General features: G+C 32.2%; 6 protein-coding genes across 6 annotated transcripts; 1 reads left to right on the top strand and 5 right to left on the bottom strand.

The window, feature by feature from the left end:
- Positions 1 to 678: 678 nt before the first annotated feature.
- BX663DRAFT_517153 (uncharacterized protein) lies at positions 679 to 3,876 on the top strand. Its single transcript, XM_051528690.1, has 3 exons — positions 679 to 1,013; positions 1,075 to 3,534; positions 3,614 to 3,876. Exons 1-3 carry the CDS (start codon positions 893 to 895, stop codon positions 3,721 to 3,723), a joined length of 2,691 nt encoding a protein of 896 aa, XP_051380644.1. The 5' UTR covers positions 679 to 892; the 3' UTR covers positions 3,724 to 3,876.
- A 92-nt stretch (positions 3,877 to 3,968) lies between these two features.
- On the bottom strand, positions 3,969 to 5,552 carry BX663DRAFT_517141 (14-3-3 family protein epsilon). The gene is made up of 6 exons (XM_051528689.1): positions 5,453 to 5,552; positions 5,365 to 5,379; positions 5,248 to 5,290; positions 4,901 to 4,932; positions 4,542 to 4,816; positions 3,969 to 4,488 (listed from the first exon to the last, which is right to left on the bottom strand). Exons 1-6 carry the CDS (start codon positions 5,465 to 5,467, stop codon positions 4,140 to 4,142), a joined length of 729 nt encoding a protein of 242 aa, XP_051380643.1. The 5' UTR covers positions 5,468 to 5,552; the 3' UTR covers positions 3,969 to 4,139.
- BX663DRAFT_517139 (uncharacterized protein) lies at positions 5,533 to 7,513 on the bottom strand. The gene is made up of 2 exons (XM_051528688.1): positions 6,713 to 7,513; positions 5,533 to 6,648 (listed from the first exon to the last, which is right to left on the bottom strand). The coding sequence occupies exons 1-2, from the start codon at positions 7,456 to 7,458 to the stop codon at positions 5,673 to 5,675; spliced, it is 1,722 nt and encodes a 573-aa protein (XP_051380642.1). The 5' UTR covers positions 7,459 to 7,513; the 3' UTR covers positions 5,533 to 5,672.
- A 1,598-nt stretch (positions 7,514 to 9,111) lies between these two features.
- On the bottom strand, positions 9,112 to 10,834 carry BX663DRAFT_532291 (COG4 transport protein-domain-containing protein; the record flags this gene model as incomplete). The annotated part of the gene is made up of 4 exons (XM_051530443.1): positions 9,112 to 9,255; positions 9,335 to 9,745; positions 9,814 to 10,662; positions 10,739 to 10,834. 4 exons carry the CDS (start codon positions 10,832 to 10,834, stop codon positions 9,112 to 9,114), a joined length of 1,500 nt encoding a protein of 499 aa, XP_051380641.1.
- Positions 10,835 to 11,341: 507 nt separating this feature from the next.
- On the bottom strand, positions 11,342 to 11,870 carry BX663DRAFT_423144 (uncharacterized protein; the record flags this gene model as incomplete). Its single annotated transcript, XM_051522422.1, has 2 exons — positions 11,342 to 11,636; positions 11,725 to 11,870. Coding segments are annotated over 2 exons (441 nt in total), but the record flags the coding sequence as incomplete, so codon positions are not given.
- Positions 11,871 to 12,111: 241 nt separating this feature from the next.
- On the bottom strand, positions 12,112 to 14,317 carry BX663DRAFT_517130 (WD40-repeat-containing domain protein). Its single transcript, XM_051528687.1, has 5 exons — positions 14,295 to 14,317; positions 13,999 to 14,187; positions 13,056 to 13,920; positions 12,766 to 12,957; positions 12,112 to 12,693 (listed from the first exon to the last, which is right to left on the bottom strand). The coding sequence occupies exons 1-5, from the start codon at positions 14,304 to 14,306 to the stop codon at positions 12,158 to 12,160; spliced, it is 1,794 nt and encodes a 597-aa protein (XP_051380639.1). The 5' UTR covers positions 14,307 to 14,317; the 3' UTR covers positions 12,112 to 12,157.
- Between the last annotated feature and the right edge of the window lie 217 nt (positions 14,318 to 14,534).

Genomic DNA, 14,534 nt, shown 5'->3' with positions numbered 1-14,534 from the left:
GGCAAGTGATATAACTACTGCTGGTATAAATCCGGGAAAAGCAGAAATAGAAATAACTTTTTAAAGTATAAAAAATAGTGGTAGGGTTTTTTTTATTTTGGTAAAAAAGGAAAAAAAAAAATACATTAAGGTTAAATAATTTAAGCAGATGTACAAAAACATAAGGAGACTAAAATGTGGCGGCCAATGAGACTTGCCTTTTTAATGATAGAGGATTCCAATTTTAAAGGGTTTATGTAATATTCTTGAATTTGAATTACATTAAAAAAAAAAAAAAGTGTCGGATAAACATAGAAACACTACCGTTAAAAAAAAGGAAAATTTTATTGGGAGGATGAAATACACTACTTCAGTTTTCTTCTGTCTCAGTAATAATTAAGTCTCCGTATATGCCTTTTTTTGCTACATTTGTATTTATAGAAAAAGAAAATAACAGAAAATTTATATTTCTTAGAATATAAAGTCATAATATGATCATGTAAAAAGAAAAAAAAATGGATTCATATTTTTTTTTCCAATATTAAAAGAAAATATTTTGAACTTATCGTAGAAAAGAAAAGATTAAAGTATGGAAAAGTCTGAGCTGGAAAACTTGATTAATTAAATGTCTTCTCTTTCTCTTTCTCTTTCTCGAATCTCCTTTCTCTTTTCTTTTTTCCTCTTTTCTTTTTGTTCTTCTTTCTTTCTTTCTTTCTTTCTTTTATATCATATTCACTACATATTTTATATTTTTTATTTATTTTAGTTTTTTTTTTAAACTATACCTATTAACGATATATATATATATATATATATAAACACACATATATAGATAGATAGACTACAGTATCAAATTAAATTTTAAACTTTATTACATTACAGAAATACATACACAGCGTAAGATTTATAATATATGTTTGATGCACCTGAAAGTACACTTTATGATTCTTTGAATACTGTATTCGAAAATCCAAAAGAATATTTGGCCGATATATGTTTTGTCTATCCATCGGACGATATCTGGGCACATCGAGGTAAAGTGAATAGATAACATATTTTAGATATACAAAATCCTAACTCTATTTATTTTGATAGCTTTGATTTTGGCTCGTGCACCAAAAGAATTTATAGACCAATATTTACCGGAATTGTTAGAACCTAAAGAATCACCATTAAGACTAAATATTAGCCATATTATCCCTCATCATTTAATAATTCCTTTACTTCGATTTTGGTACACTGCATCTTATTATAATACTGTATCACCTCAGTCAAGTCTGTCGGATCTATCAACGATTGCATCTCCTATAACTGATAAAGATTCTGCCATCGCCCTTCCTTCTTTATCAAATTATGACATACAGAAAGAGATAGAACAGCTGGGGCTTGAATTAGGAACAGCTTTATTACCACCTCATTGTGAATCAATACCCGATTTTGTTCAATTAACAAGTGATTTAAAACGTATGCGTAACGAAGAACTAGCCACAGATGTCACGATCAACCTTATTTCATCAAAAGCGAATAACGATAATATACCTAGTATCCTTTCAACAACACCTGACAATCATACACATGAAATCAATGTCCCCATCGCTTCCTTTCAGGCTCATAGATTCATCTTAGCCGCTCAATCTCCATACTTTTATTCACTCTTTTGTACTCAATTTCAGGAAGCTTCAAGTTCCGTAGTTCACTTTACAGATGACCTTTTCAATGAAGCTATCATTCATGTCGTTCTTAACTTCTTTTACACTGATAAGATCATTGTCAAGCCATTACCATTCAATTCTACCATGACAGCTTCTCGAACCCAACGTCGTCTTCAACAACATAAATATGCCCTCCGAGTCATTCAGAAAACATTTCATTCTGCTGATTTCTTGGGCCATATTGATACCCTAGGACAAGCACTGCTACATGAAATGGACACACTTTGTCATGGTTTCAAGTGTGTTTGTTCTGAATGTGCTGTTTTATTACCTTCCATGTTAGCATGGTCAGATAAGCATGCATATATGGTTCCTAATTTACGGCGAGCCCTTATTTTGCATTATTCGGATCCTGTCCAGTCACTATCCTCTCTCTGGTCACAACGTCCTTTTGCTTTCCTTATCACCTCCCTTGTACCCTCTTCAGCAAGCCTGGGTGAAGAGACATTACAGGCCGTAAATAAACAAGAGCCTCTCTTTCGCGCCCGCAAGCCTGAGACCCTGATTCACGATATTGAAGAACGCACATTTTATAATATTACAAAACATAATGCAATACATGTCTTACACTCTTTACACCTCTGTCTCTCACAGATACGAACCGTAGATCCTAAACCTACCTGGTCACGACCCTCTCTCGACCTCATTAATCCTATCCTTCAATACACCGTCAGTATGGTCTCTCAATTCTTTGATTTTTATTGTGTTGAGTATCCTATCCTCTTGTCATGTGTAGACGGTATCGGTGCTGGATTCTCTGTTGATTTTTTAGATTTCTTACTTCGACATGTTTTGAGTGAGGGTATCAAGGACACAAACGCAGGTGTGATCTACCAGGGTATTCGACGTGATCTAGTAGGGCGTCAAGAGGTAGTGAAGAATATGGCAATTGATGAAGTTCTTATTAAGGGACGTATTCGATGCGCTCAATACATTAGTAAAAATTGGGTCAATATTAAGGCGCAAGGAGGCTTTAGGACACTTGAGAAGGCAACACTTCGTCAACTCGCAGAGGACATTGATGTACCTTATCGATCCCTTACGAAACCCTTTGATGACTTTGCTAATATCTTTAGTTTCAAGCCTCGAAGGTCCAAGAAATATCAGGAAGAATACAAGAGTTCTTCATCATTCACGTCAGCCTATACACGGCGTCTTTCCTTAACACATCTCATGTCACAAGATAACACACGATCTCAACGACCAAGGGCATTATCTACAGAATCTGTTCTAGTTAATTTAAGGCGATATCGCACAGCAGAGCAAGCAATACCTCCACCAACAAATAATCAACCTCTGATTCATCTCTTGTCCTATGAGACTCAGGAACGTGCAAAGAGACTTGAAGGAGTAAATGAAGTAGAAGATACTGTACCTAATAATGATGATAGTAGTAACTTTAGACCTATGTTGAGAACGAGTTCCTCTTTCACTTCCTTGACAGATCAATTATTACCTCTGGATGCATGTTTTGTGGAACATCACCATCAAACACCAGCACTATCCCCATCCCCATCCCCATCATCAGATACAACACGGCCTTTAAGACTTAAATTCGAGTTGCCATCAACACCTGTACGGGCGAAATCGCCATCTAAATCAAACAATGGGTTCTTATCACCACATAGTAAACAACGAAGAGGAAGTAAGAGTGGTCGTCGATCGAGATGGAGCATTGGTAGTAGTAGTGATGTAAGCGATGAAGAAGAGATAGTGCAACCTGTATTAGGTGATAAAATTGAACTCCTGAGACGACCGTTACCTACGTTGGGGACAATTAAATATATTGGGCCTGTTCAGTTTGCTGAAGGCCCCTATATTGGTGTTGAATTAGAAAGTCGACGTAAGTTTTTTTTTTTTACATAATTCTTTATAATACAAGTGTAATTCTTATCTAATAATACATTTCTATTCTATTTTAGTTGGGAAGACAGATGGATCAGTCGATGGGGTTCGTTATTTTCAAACAGATCCACAAAGAGGGCTTTTTGTTAAACCCGATGATTTTATTATCATTAATTCACAAAAATAAATATTTTATATATACCATTTTTTTTTTCTTTATATTACTACTTGTAAAAAAAAAATAAAAAAATAAAAAATAAAAAAATAAAAATAAAAAAATAAAATAAATTTTTATATTTTTTATCCCTTTTTTTATTTTTCTTTTTTTTTTTTTTTTTTTTTTTTTTTTTTTTTTGTGTGTGTGTGTGTGTGTGTATTCTTGATAAAAAAAAATTGGCAATATGTGTATGTTGATTTTAAGACTGAAGTTTTTTTTTTTTTTTTTTTTTTTTTTTCGTATATGCATATATATACGTATTTATATATATGTATATGTATATATTTACTCGTCATCGACAGGTGCCTTTGAATCATCTACTCTCTCTGTTTCTACACATAGGATGAGTAAAAAAAAAGAAATACATATCAAGGTATTCATTTATACTATTTACCTTCCTGAAGATCAGAAGTCCATAAAGTCAAATTATCTCGCAACAACTGCATAATCAAAGTGGAGTCTTTGTAAGACTCTTCACTCAAGGTATCAAGTTCGGCAATAGCATCATCAAAAGCTTGTTTAGCCAACTCACATGCCCTATTGGGGTTATTAAGGATTTCATAATAAAAGACAGAAAAATTAAGAGCGAGACCTAAACGAATGGGATGTGTAGTACTTAAGTCAGCTGTGGCAACCTCAGTAGCCTTTTCATAAGCTTCATGAGCAGAGTCCGCAGATTCTTTACGAGCAGGGCCTGTAGCATACTCGGCAACGTAACGATGATAGTCACCTTCCCTAATATTAAATTGTTAGGATAGAGGCATGGAATAGGTTACACACATACTTACATCTTATAATAAAAAACTTTAGCTTCACCTGCTTCAGCAGAAGGAATTAAATAATCTTTCAAGAGTTTCAAGATATCATTACAGACATCATATAATTCTTGTTCAATTTTATTTCTGTATTCTTTAATTTTTGCTGCTTGAGTACTGTGACCTTTACTTTCTTCTTTTTGCTCAATAGAAGAAACAATTCTCCACGAGGCACGACGAGCACCAATCACGTTTTTGTACGCGACTGATAAAAGGTTACGTTCTTCCACTGATAAGCCATTATTTAACTATAAAATACATATACACACACATATATATAAATATTAAGTATACTCCAAGTCATAATAAATAGACATGTATACAAGACTTACTTGAACAACATCTTTCATATAATTGACCATTTCTATACATATAAGCAATAAGTGTGAGAACTGGTTGTTTTTTGTATCCAAATATAATCTTGTTTTCCCCTTTTGCTCCCCCCCTTTTTTTATTATTGTTTTATTTTTATTATTTTATTTTATTTTTTAGTGTGTGCTCCCTTCCTGCCCCTTCCCTTCTCACTCACACTCTTTCTCTCCTCGGGAGCCTATCCGAAGACAGCTTTTTGTATCCCCGCTTTTTTTTTTTATTATAATTTATGTACTTGTATACATTAATTAGAATAAAAAGAAAAAATAGGAGAAAGAAAGGAAAAAAGAAAGAAATAAGCACTTACCATCATAACGTTCAGCTTGTTCAGCAATTTTAGCCATGTAGACCTGAACAACGAAAATAGATTATAAACATCTTTTTTTTTTAAAAAAAAAAGACAAAACATGATTATTCTGCTTACCTTGTCTTCACGTTCCTATTTGAATTAAATTAAAAGTATTTTTAATACAAAAGAACGTATATATCCTGATTAACAGTAATATACTTACAGTAGCAGCAGTCATTTTATAGTAGATATTTATTTATGAAATAAAAAGTAATAAAGAAAAGAAAAAAAAAGAGAAAGGGAAAAAAAAGAAAAGAAAAGAAAAACGATTTGTGTGTATGTGTGTGCATATAGGCAGCTGTTCACAAAAAAAAAATAAAATAAATAAATAAATAAATAATGACGACACCACTAAAGTTTATTAATTGCATGATTTTTTTTTTTTAATTGTCAGGTAGGACTTTTTCTGGATTCATTAAACCTTTTGGATCTAAAGCCATTTTTATCTTTTTCATTACATCTATGGTATTATGTCCTAATTCTTGAGTCAAAAACATTTTTTTGCCAATGCCTACACCATGTTCACCTGTTACAGAACCTTCCATACGAATAGCACGTTCCAATAAATTTTTATTCAACTTCTTGGCTTCTTCATATTCTGTTTCTTTATCAAACAATATAAATAAATGAAAGTTACCATCTCCTACATGGCCTACCATAGGACACTTCAAGACAGATCCCTTAATGTCTTCTTCTGTCTCAGCAATAAGATCTGGTAACTTTGAAACGGGCACGACCACATCTGTAGTCCAAAGTGAAGCACCTGGCTTTAATAACATCGATGACCAAAGTGCAATCTTTCGTCCCTCCCATAACTCTGCACGTTCTTGCTCTCCATGAGCATATTTAAAGGCACCGCCTCCATGACTCTTGGAAATATTTGAAACTACTTTAATTTCTTCTTGCAGTTGTTCAGCCGTTCTACCAGAAAACTTGAAAAACAAGGTGGGGCGTTCTTGAGCATATTCAAGTTTAGGGTTTGCAAGACGAATGGCCTTCATCATGAGACTATCTAAAAGTTCAACTGCGCCTATTTGAATACCTGCACGGATAAGATCAGGTACAACAGCAGCTGCATCACGGATAGAAGGGAAATCACAAACCGCTACTGTCTCATGAGCAGGTAAAACGGCTAACTTGAGTGTAATTTCTGTCACAACACCTAATGTACCTTCAGAACCAATATAAAGTTTAGTAAGATCATAACCAGCTGAAGATTTACGAGGTCGTTGTCGTGTCTTGATAATTTCTCCTGTAGGAGTAACGACGGTTAAATTAATGACCCATTCACGCATCGTACCATAACGTACAGCATTTGTACCCGAACATGAAGTCCCTACCATACCTCCAATACAAGCTCTAATTACATAGAATATATGTATATAAATAATTTACGTCCTTTTTTTTTTTTCTTCTACTTTACCCTGGGCCAGGATCCATTGGAAAAAATAAACCATGAGGTTTTAGATAAGTATTCAAGTCTTCCCATTGTACACCTGGCTGTACAACGATATCCATATCTTCAGGATGAAATTCAACGACATGATCCATGTGTTCAGTAAAAGAAATCGAAATACCACCTCGAGGTGCTGTAAAATGACCTTCAAGAGATGTACCACCTGAAAAGGGAACAACGGGTACACCATAACGGTTTGCAACTTTAACAATTTCAGAGACTTGCTGTGTTGTTTCAGGGTAGACGACAATATTAGGCGCTCCTTCATTATGATAAGAGTTAGATGAGTAACCATGTTGTTTGAGCGATTCTTCATCTACCGAGACGTGTTCCTCAGGTAGAATACGACGAAGTTCAGTAAATACCTTTGTGATCGTTTCACGGCTTGGAATATCCGGAACAGGGACTTGAGGCTGCCTTTGTTCTGTAGTCAGCTTTGTTACTACTTTAGGTGATGGCTCTAACGGTTTTTGGGACTGATTATTATATGATGCAAACCAATACCCCGAGCCTCCTGCAACAAGCGCTGTTAAACCAATCAAACCATAATGTCGTGAATTAAGGATTCTTTCTTGTTGATAAAGTCTTTTTTGAATTAAAAGGGAATTGACTTTATTGGTATAGTTTTTTAGACTTGTTCTTAACATGGAAATAATTATCTGGAGAAGAAAAAAAAAAAAGAGAACAATAAGCTGGGGAATTTTTTTTTTCATTGTTTTAATTTAACATTCAGGCAAATACATTATCCATCTTTAAAAAAAAAAAAATACACATACATATTTAGAAAATATGCATTAATACGGGGTTTTTTTTTGTCTTTATTGTATATAGATAGGATGCATATTATATATTATATTTATAGCCTTCTAGAATGCTGTCAAATTCATACTAAGCTTATATAGGTGGATTACATAATACTTTATTTTTTTTTACGGGACTTTAGCATTATTATTTTTTGGGCAAGTTGTATTTTAGATTGTGAAAAGGCAATCCTTTTCTGATTTTGAATGGCTTAGATAAAGCTGGAAGTGATACAACGTTATCATTTCTTCTGTGTTTGAGAATAGAATTAGCTTCAGTCATAGTTGTCCATATTAGAAACAAGAAGGTTGCTACTACGGCTATTAAGTTAGTCTTCATAATAATAATAATAATAATAATAAAGAGGGAAATAAATAAAATGTTTGATTATTTATATTTGTGTGTGTGTGTGTGTGTTTTTATAACTAAGCCGACTTCTTGTATACAAGAGATAAATTGTATACATATTTGAGTAACAATATATTTTATCACGATATTATGTAATAAATTACTCTTGACTGTACATGATAATAATAGTAATAAAAGGGGTTCTGATAATATTATGGTTCTAATTTCGTAAAATCATGATAGACAAAAAGAAAAAAAAATGCCTATAAGCTTTAATATTTAATTGTGAATATATACAGATATACACAAGACAGTAAGATAGTTGGTGTATCTGTTACGTATATAATGTAGATTTTCCTTTTAAAAGACACATTCTCTCCTTCTTTTTCGGAGACTGGAGGGGAGGAGGATTAGTAAGATAGTCAGATATATGATTTCTTATATATACTCTCCGTTTTGTTTCGATTAAATGATTGATGTACTATATATAAATATACATAAAAAAAAAGTTTCTGTAAGATATAACTCCTCCTCTTCTTCTTTTTCTTCTTTAAATATCATACGCATTAATGAATAAAAGAAAGATGTTTCAGTAAAGTAACATAAATAGCTCTTTAGTACAATAATAAAGCTGTATAATGATGGCTAACATGAATGTGAAAGCTTTATGTATTCTCAGCTTTATTTAGTTATTTTGAGTTTTTTTTTTTTTTTTTTTTTTTTTTTTTTTTTTTTGAAACAAATTTAATATAATATAAATAAACAATAGAAAAGCCGGGGAAAGGAGATTAAATTATTAAAGTAAAAATGATGAATAGATAGATAGTAAATAAGACCTTGTTACAAAGGAAATACGTTAAAAAAAAAAAACTCAGTTTAAATTAAGACTGCTCAACAGGGGCGTAATAGATTAGTAAACTAAGACAAAAAATAAAAAAAGGAAAGAGGAACCAGGGACGATTAAGTGTAATTTAGGAGGAAATAATACTGCTACATCATAGTTATGAACTCCCTTCTAAAATGCAGTTCTGCACATGTAAAATTTCCTCTTCCTTTTTTTTTTATTGCAGCATATAATTAACGTTTAAAATTCAAGGATTATCGATTTATACACTATATAGAAAGTAAAGATCTTAAGCAAATATAATATAATACATTATACAAAGTGAATAATAAGGTATTAAATATAACTAACCATTTTATTCCTTAAAGTACATTTAATTACTTTTTGGTAATAAATTCGCAACTTCATCTGCATCAAAGTCTAATCTTAAAGCCAATACTTTTTTAACTTCTGTTACTGTTAAACGCCAGCTTATCGAACCTGTTTTATTTCCCCAAAAATCATAAATTTCAGTTGGCTAAAAAACATATACACATATATATAAATATAGATTGAATAAATATCAAAGTAAGTAATTTATATCCCAAGCTTTTTACCTCTTCAAAGTTCAATAATGTAGCTATTTGATTTAATCTGGTAAACTTGTCTCTTGATAACCATTCTGATAAAGTAGATAAATAATGAATAATAGATCTCAAATCTTTATCAAATCTAAGTGCACCATATTGATTAAATCTAGTTTGTAAAATTATTCTTTCCCATTGTGCTGTCATTATATCAACTAATAATTCCATAAGTGTATTGAAATTATTTTCTGTCAAGGTCTGTTTATAAATCTGGACAAGCTTTTCAACTCCACGACAGAACCTTTTTATAAATCTTTCATCAATATCTGCTTCATTATATTCATCTTCTTCAAGAACATATTTTACTTCTTTATATGCTTCTTGGAATAAAGGTCTAACTCTTGGTTTCAAAATTTGATTGATAAGTTGCTGAAGTCCAGTCTAGATTATAAATAACATTTATAAACATTCCTTCTTCTTTTTCTTCCTTTATATATATATATATATACCTGTAATAACTGCTTAAATTTATCTGAAAAATCCTCAAATTCTTTCATCGTCTCTGATATCTTTTGTATATCCTCATCTTCATTTAACCAGATACCTTTTGTAATATCAGTTTCTACTTCCTTTATTAGACGATGCATGTAATCTGCACTAACATCCAAGTTGTTTAAAACTACCATGTAGTTCACTTTAGCCTGCTCAATAGCCCTTTCTAAATTACGACCTGATGTGTCATGGGAAGTAAAGATAGTCGACATCCTTTGTTGAAACTGGTTCAAATATCCTATCTCTAATATCTTCATCTCTGTCTTTACTGTTGAACAAATTACTTCAGGATCATAAGTTGAAATACAACGTTTTAAGGCTGCCTTAAGAATGAAAAACACATCATCAACACAAGTTGATACTGGAGAACTTGAAGGATCATAATCATCTATTTTCATAGCTTTATCGATACTTTTTTTGATTAGATATTCATCAATGACTAAATAGGAGCTCATTAATTCTTTTACTCGTTTTGTTAGACCGGACGAGAGTAAGATACCGTTACTGCCATAGAAACGGTTATCTTTGCCCTTCATAACGAGGTCCTTTTCAGTTTGTTGAATGCTTTCTAAATTGTCCATTTCATCACTGGCTCTTTCGTTAATAAAGGATGTGAACAAGACACTTCGCTGACTAATTAAGGATAATTCATGAAGATTAGCGTCTAATTGACGAGGCTCAATTAATGGATTGGTAGACTCTTGATCGATTTGCGGTGATTGTGGATTAGAAGTTCCCGTTTTATTTATTGAATAAGTTGTATTGTTACGCATGATAGCAATCAGTTGAACTTGAATTTCAACCAGCTAATTTTTTTTTATATATACATATTTGTATGAGCATTTAAAAATGATGTTAACATATCATGCATGTATACAAAACCTTGGACTCCAATTTACGTGCTTTCAAAAATCGATCAATAATAGTAATGCTTTGTATATCACTCTCTTCTTGTAAACGTTGTATCACTCTAAGCATTTTTCCTTTACCATAATGTGCCTCAACAAGTGGCTGATGTTGATCAATAATAACTGCAATATTTTCAAATAATCGAGTTAAAGCATCAGCAAAATAAGTAGGTGCTGCGACTTTATGATTCGGAAGAAAAAAAAAAAGAGAAAGAGAAAGAGAAAGAAAGAGAATAAATAAACAATCACATTGTATTCAATAATTCTCTTCACTTACTTAAACCATTTCTAACCTCTTCAGCGCATCTTGCTTTGATGATGTTGCATACAAACCGGGAATATTTATCTAAACCTTCTGTCTGACAATTAATAAGAGGGAATAGTTTAAAATAACGTGTTATATCTGTCTGGTTTCTTTGTGCCACTGCATCATCAAATCGATGTGAAAATATTTCAAAAAGTGTTGCTTTTGTATCCGCTAAAGTTTTTGCTGGATGATCTGGATTTTCAGAAGTAGGCTTGTATATATACAGTTAATAATATGCATAAAACAAAAAAAAAAAAGACAACATCTCACCACCGTAAATTCAGCTAAGGATCCATTAATGATGGAGGGATCAATCTTCGATGCCCTTTGTAACAAAACTGCCGCTGCATCATAATCTTTCTTTTCATTCATAGCCTCTTGAAGATTAGCAATACAATATTTCAATTCTTGCACATCCTCCACATATTTGATGGCTTGACGCGCTCTTGATTGCTCCTGATCCAACTGACGCACTTTATCACTGATGACTTCTGCAAGTTGAGAGGTTTTATCAAGTGTCTCGACAATTTTGGTAGAATCAATCTGAAGTGCATTCAATTGAGGTCTATTTACATGTGTAATAATTAATAATAAAAAATAAACAATATATATGGAACTAAAAAAAAAAAAAAATAAATATGCCTGATAAATACTTGAGTACATTCAATGTATTTAATGAGTGATCTAGTTTATATTCCTGCGCTAACATGTCATCAAGTGTTTTATCAATGTGTCTTTCTTCTTCATCTAATAGTCGTAGACATTCTCTTATTTCATCAATATTTGTTAATTTTTTAAATTCTCGAGATAACAAAGATACAGAATCTTTTTCTTCCTTAATTGTTATATCATTTTGTATATTGTCTATAATAGTAGAAGGCATATTATATATGTATTAAAGGAAGGAGTAAGAAAACTGGTCTTTTTATACAAGAAGCTGTTGTTCATTTATGATAATGAGAGTTATTTTTAAAAGACCGCATAAGCCGTTAGAATATATTTGTATTTGCTAAAAAAAAAAAAAAAAAAAAAAAAAAAGGAAAAAAGAGAGGGAGAAGAGACAAGTTGATTATATAATATAAAAGCTTATTTCTTCTTCTTTATCACTTGTTCTTCTTCATCATCAGATTCTCGAAATATAGGCTTTGGTTGAGTCTTTTGATATATGTTATTAACCCAAATAGGATCACTATCTGCAATATCAGCATATTTAAGAAGAGCTTCACGAGGATCCTCATCTCTTGTTGTATCCTTTGTAAATGATTTGATAACAGCTTGTTGTTGATTTACATTTAATCGACCGCCCTTACCATGACCAGTAACAGGTAGATCAGGTCTATGAGATGCAATAGGATCTTTACGTAATTTATCTCTTTTCCTTTTAGATGTTCTAGGCTCATCATCCTTAAACATAGGTAATGCATGAGGAGTAATAATAGGTCGATTGATTTCATAATCATCTACTGCGCGTGTCTTTGGTGCTTTCATGAGAGCTAATTTAGCACCACGACTGGAATGTGTAGGACTATAGAATACGGTAACAATACCGTCAGCACTTCCTGTAATAATTTGATTGATACGAGGATGCCATAAGACCTTAACAACACTAGACTGTGATACATCTTTTTTTTTTTTTTTAATATCAGTAACTTATCCTTTTTTTTTATCTTTTAATTTTTTTTTTGTTTACTTACTTATTGCTTCCTGTACCTCAAGTGTTTCTCTATCTAGCATGACTAGCTGACCATGACCTTTCCCTTTAGGACATGCTGTACCCGTTAAAATTAACTTTTCATCGGGACTAAAAATGACATTTACTTCAGGATTTACTATATCTAAATTGTATGCTGTCTTGACAGGCTTCTTTGCATTTCTAAGATCCCACACTATTTAAATAAATATTCATGTGTTACTTCTTTTTCTTTTCTTTTCTTTTTGAAATGAGAGGTATAATAAGGAAAAAAAAAAAGCAACAATAACTTACATTTAACAGTATCATCACCACCTCTTGTTACCATTGTGTTATTATCTCTTGAAAATAGGATGGAAGATGTTTCTGTTCCCTTCTGATGAGCATCTGGAATAGCAATTGCAGGTCGAAGTTGATTTCCTGTTGAATTCCAAACTTGAAGTGAACCATCTTGGTAAGCACCAGCTAAATATTTAGCATGATGACTGTAAGCTAAAGCAGTACAAGAAGATCTACCGCCTCTTTCACGTGACTTGTAAACAATCGTCATTTTTTGCTTCCTTTTACGTTCAATATCCCATTCTCGAATGGTACCATCTTGGGATGAAGTTGCAAAAGTTTGTTTATCATTAGGATGCCAACAACCGCTTGTAAGAGCACCAACATGACCATCTGTATGTCTAAGATCACGAATATAAGGATCTCCTTTTGCAAATTCAGTAATTTCGTTACCATCACGACTATATATCTTTGCACGTGCACTACCAGAAATGACCAAGATGGAATCACCTGTTAAAGAATATTGAAGTTGATGGATTTGGTGATCTCCACAGGGTTGTATTGTACGAAAAGGTTTAAAAGAACGATCCATACCGGAAAAATCCCAAAATTTAACGTCATAATCATAACTTCCTGTTACTAATCGTGTACCAGAAGGATCGAGAGTAAGTGCTGATACAGTACGTTGATGGTCATTTAATTTAACTTCATGTGTGATTGGAAGAATAGAAGATGAAATAAAGCTATCATCGTTGTCATCAGCATCGTCATCACTACTGTCATGATCGGAATCACTGTCCGTTTTATCTTCTTTTGTTGACTTTACTTCGATTTGTTTAGTTTCTGTAGGTATTTTTTTATGATTGCCACTAGTAATGTCCTAAAATGATAATAACAAAAAGAAACTGTTTACTATATTATCCTTTTATAAATTATTTTTATACATATTTCAACCCACTTCTCTTTTTGTCTTTTCAAATTCAAAACTCATATCTTTTTTCTTCTCTTGTTTTCCAAAAGAAGTGGGCATAAATGCACGTAAAGCATCCCAATCTGTTTCTGAAGAGGCTTTTTTAGTTGGAGTTGAACTAGTTTTATTAGATTGTTGGCCAAATGATTTAGGCAGCATTTTTGATAGATCATCATTCTAAACATGATTTAAATGAAAGGAATAGCTTATGTTAATAATACTAAAAATAAAAGAGGGAGGGGAGGAGGAGGTTAAATAGGAATCATTTTAAATTATTTACTTACAAAGTTTGACATTTTAAATGTACGTATTGAAAAGATCTATAGGATTTTTTTTTTCTTACAACAGATACGTCGTTTTAGAATTTAAAAATTGCTGACTGTTATTATTAGTACCCAACTTTAGGAAATATGCTAAACTTTAATTAACTTTTTTTTATCATTATTCTTAGTTCATTATTATAATAAAAGATTCAATTGCTTGTAACAATACACTTATGGCTTTAATCTAATACATCCATAAAG

This window comes from Cokeromyces recurvatus (genome assembly GCF_025118155.1).
Source record: "Cokeromyces recurvatus strain NRRL 2243 chromosome Unknown BX663scaffold_22, whole genome shotgun sequence".
NCBI classification, from domain to species: Eukaryota; Fungi; Mucoromycota; class Mucoromycetes; order Mucorales; family Mucoraceae; genus Cokeromyces; species Cokeromyces recurvatus.
Note: the sequence above shows the minus strand (reverse complement) of the source record. Positions and strands in the feature narration are given on the sequence as shown.

Excerpts from the sequence above, each read along its gene's own strand:
- BX663DRAFT_517153 (XM_051528690.1), top strand. The coding sequence starts at position 893 with ATGTTTGATGCACCTGAAAGTACACTTTATGATTCTTTGAATACTGTA. Across the intron at positions 1,014-1,074 it reads CGATATCTGGGCACATCGAG|CTTTGATTTTGGCTCGTGCA; the intron begins GTAAAGTGAATA and ends TTATTTTGATAG. Across the intron at positions 3,535-3,613 it reads TGTTGAATTAGAAAGTCGAC|TTGGGAAGACAGATGGATCA; the intron begins GTAAGTTTTTTT and ends ATTCTATTTTAG.
- BX663DRAFT_517141 (XM_051528689.1), bottom strand. Across the intron at positions 4,933-5,247 it reads ACAAGCTGAACGTTATGATG|AAATGGTCAATTATATGAAA; the intron begins GTAAGTGCTTAT and ends TTATATGTATAG. Across the intron at positions 4,817-4,900 it reads ATATGAAAGATGTTGTTCAA|TTAAATAATGGCTTATCAGT; the intron begins GTAAGTCTTGTA and ends TGTATTTTATAG.
- BX663DRAFT_517139 (XM_051528688.1), bottom strand. The coding sequence starts at position 7,458 with ATGAAAAAAAAAATTCCCCAGCTTATTGTTCTCTTTTTTTTTTTTCTT. Across the intron at positions 6,649-6,712 it reads CCAATGGATCCTGGCCCAGG|AGCTTGTATTGGAGGTATGG; the intron begins GTAAAGTAGAAG and ends CTATGTAATTAG.
- BX663DRAFT_517130 (XM_051528687.1), bottom strand. Across the intron at positions 12,958-13,055 it reads TGGTGATGATACTGTTAAAT|TGTGGGATCTTAGAAATGCA; the intron begins GTAAGTTATTGT and ends TTATTTAAATAG. Across the intron at positions 12,694-12,765 it reads TGAGGTACAGGAAGCAATAA|ATGTATCACAGTCTAGTGTT; the intron begins GTAAGTAAACAA and ends AAAAAAAAAAAG.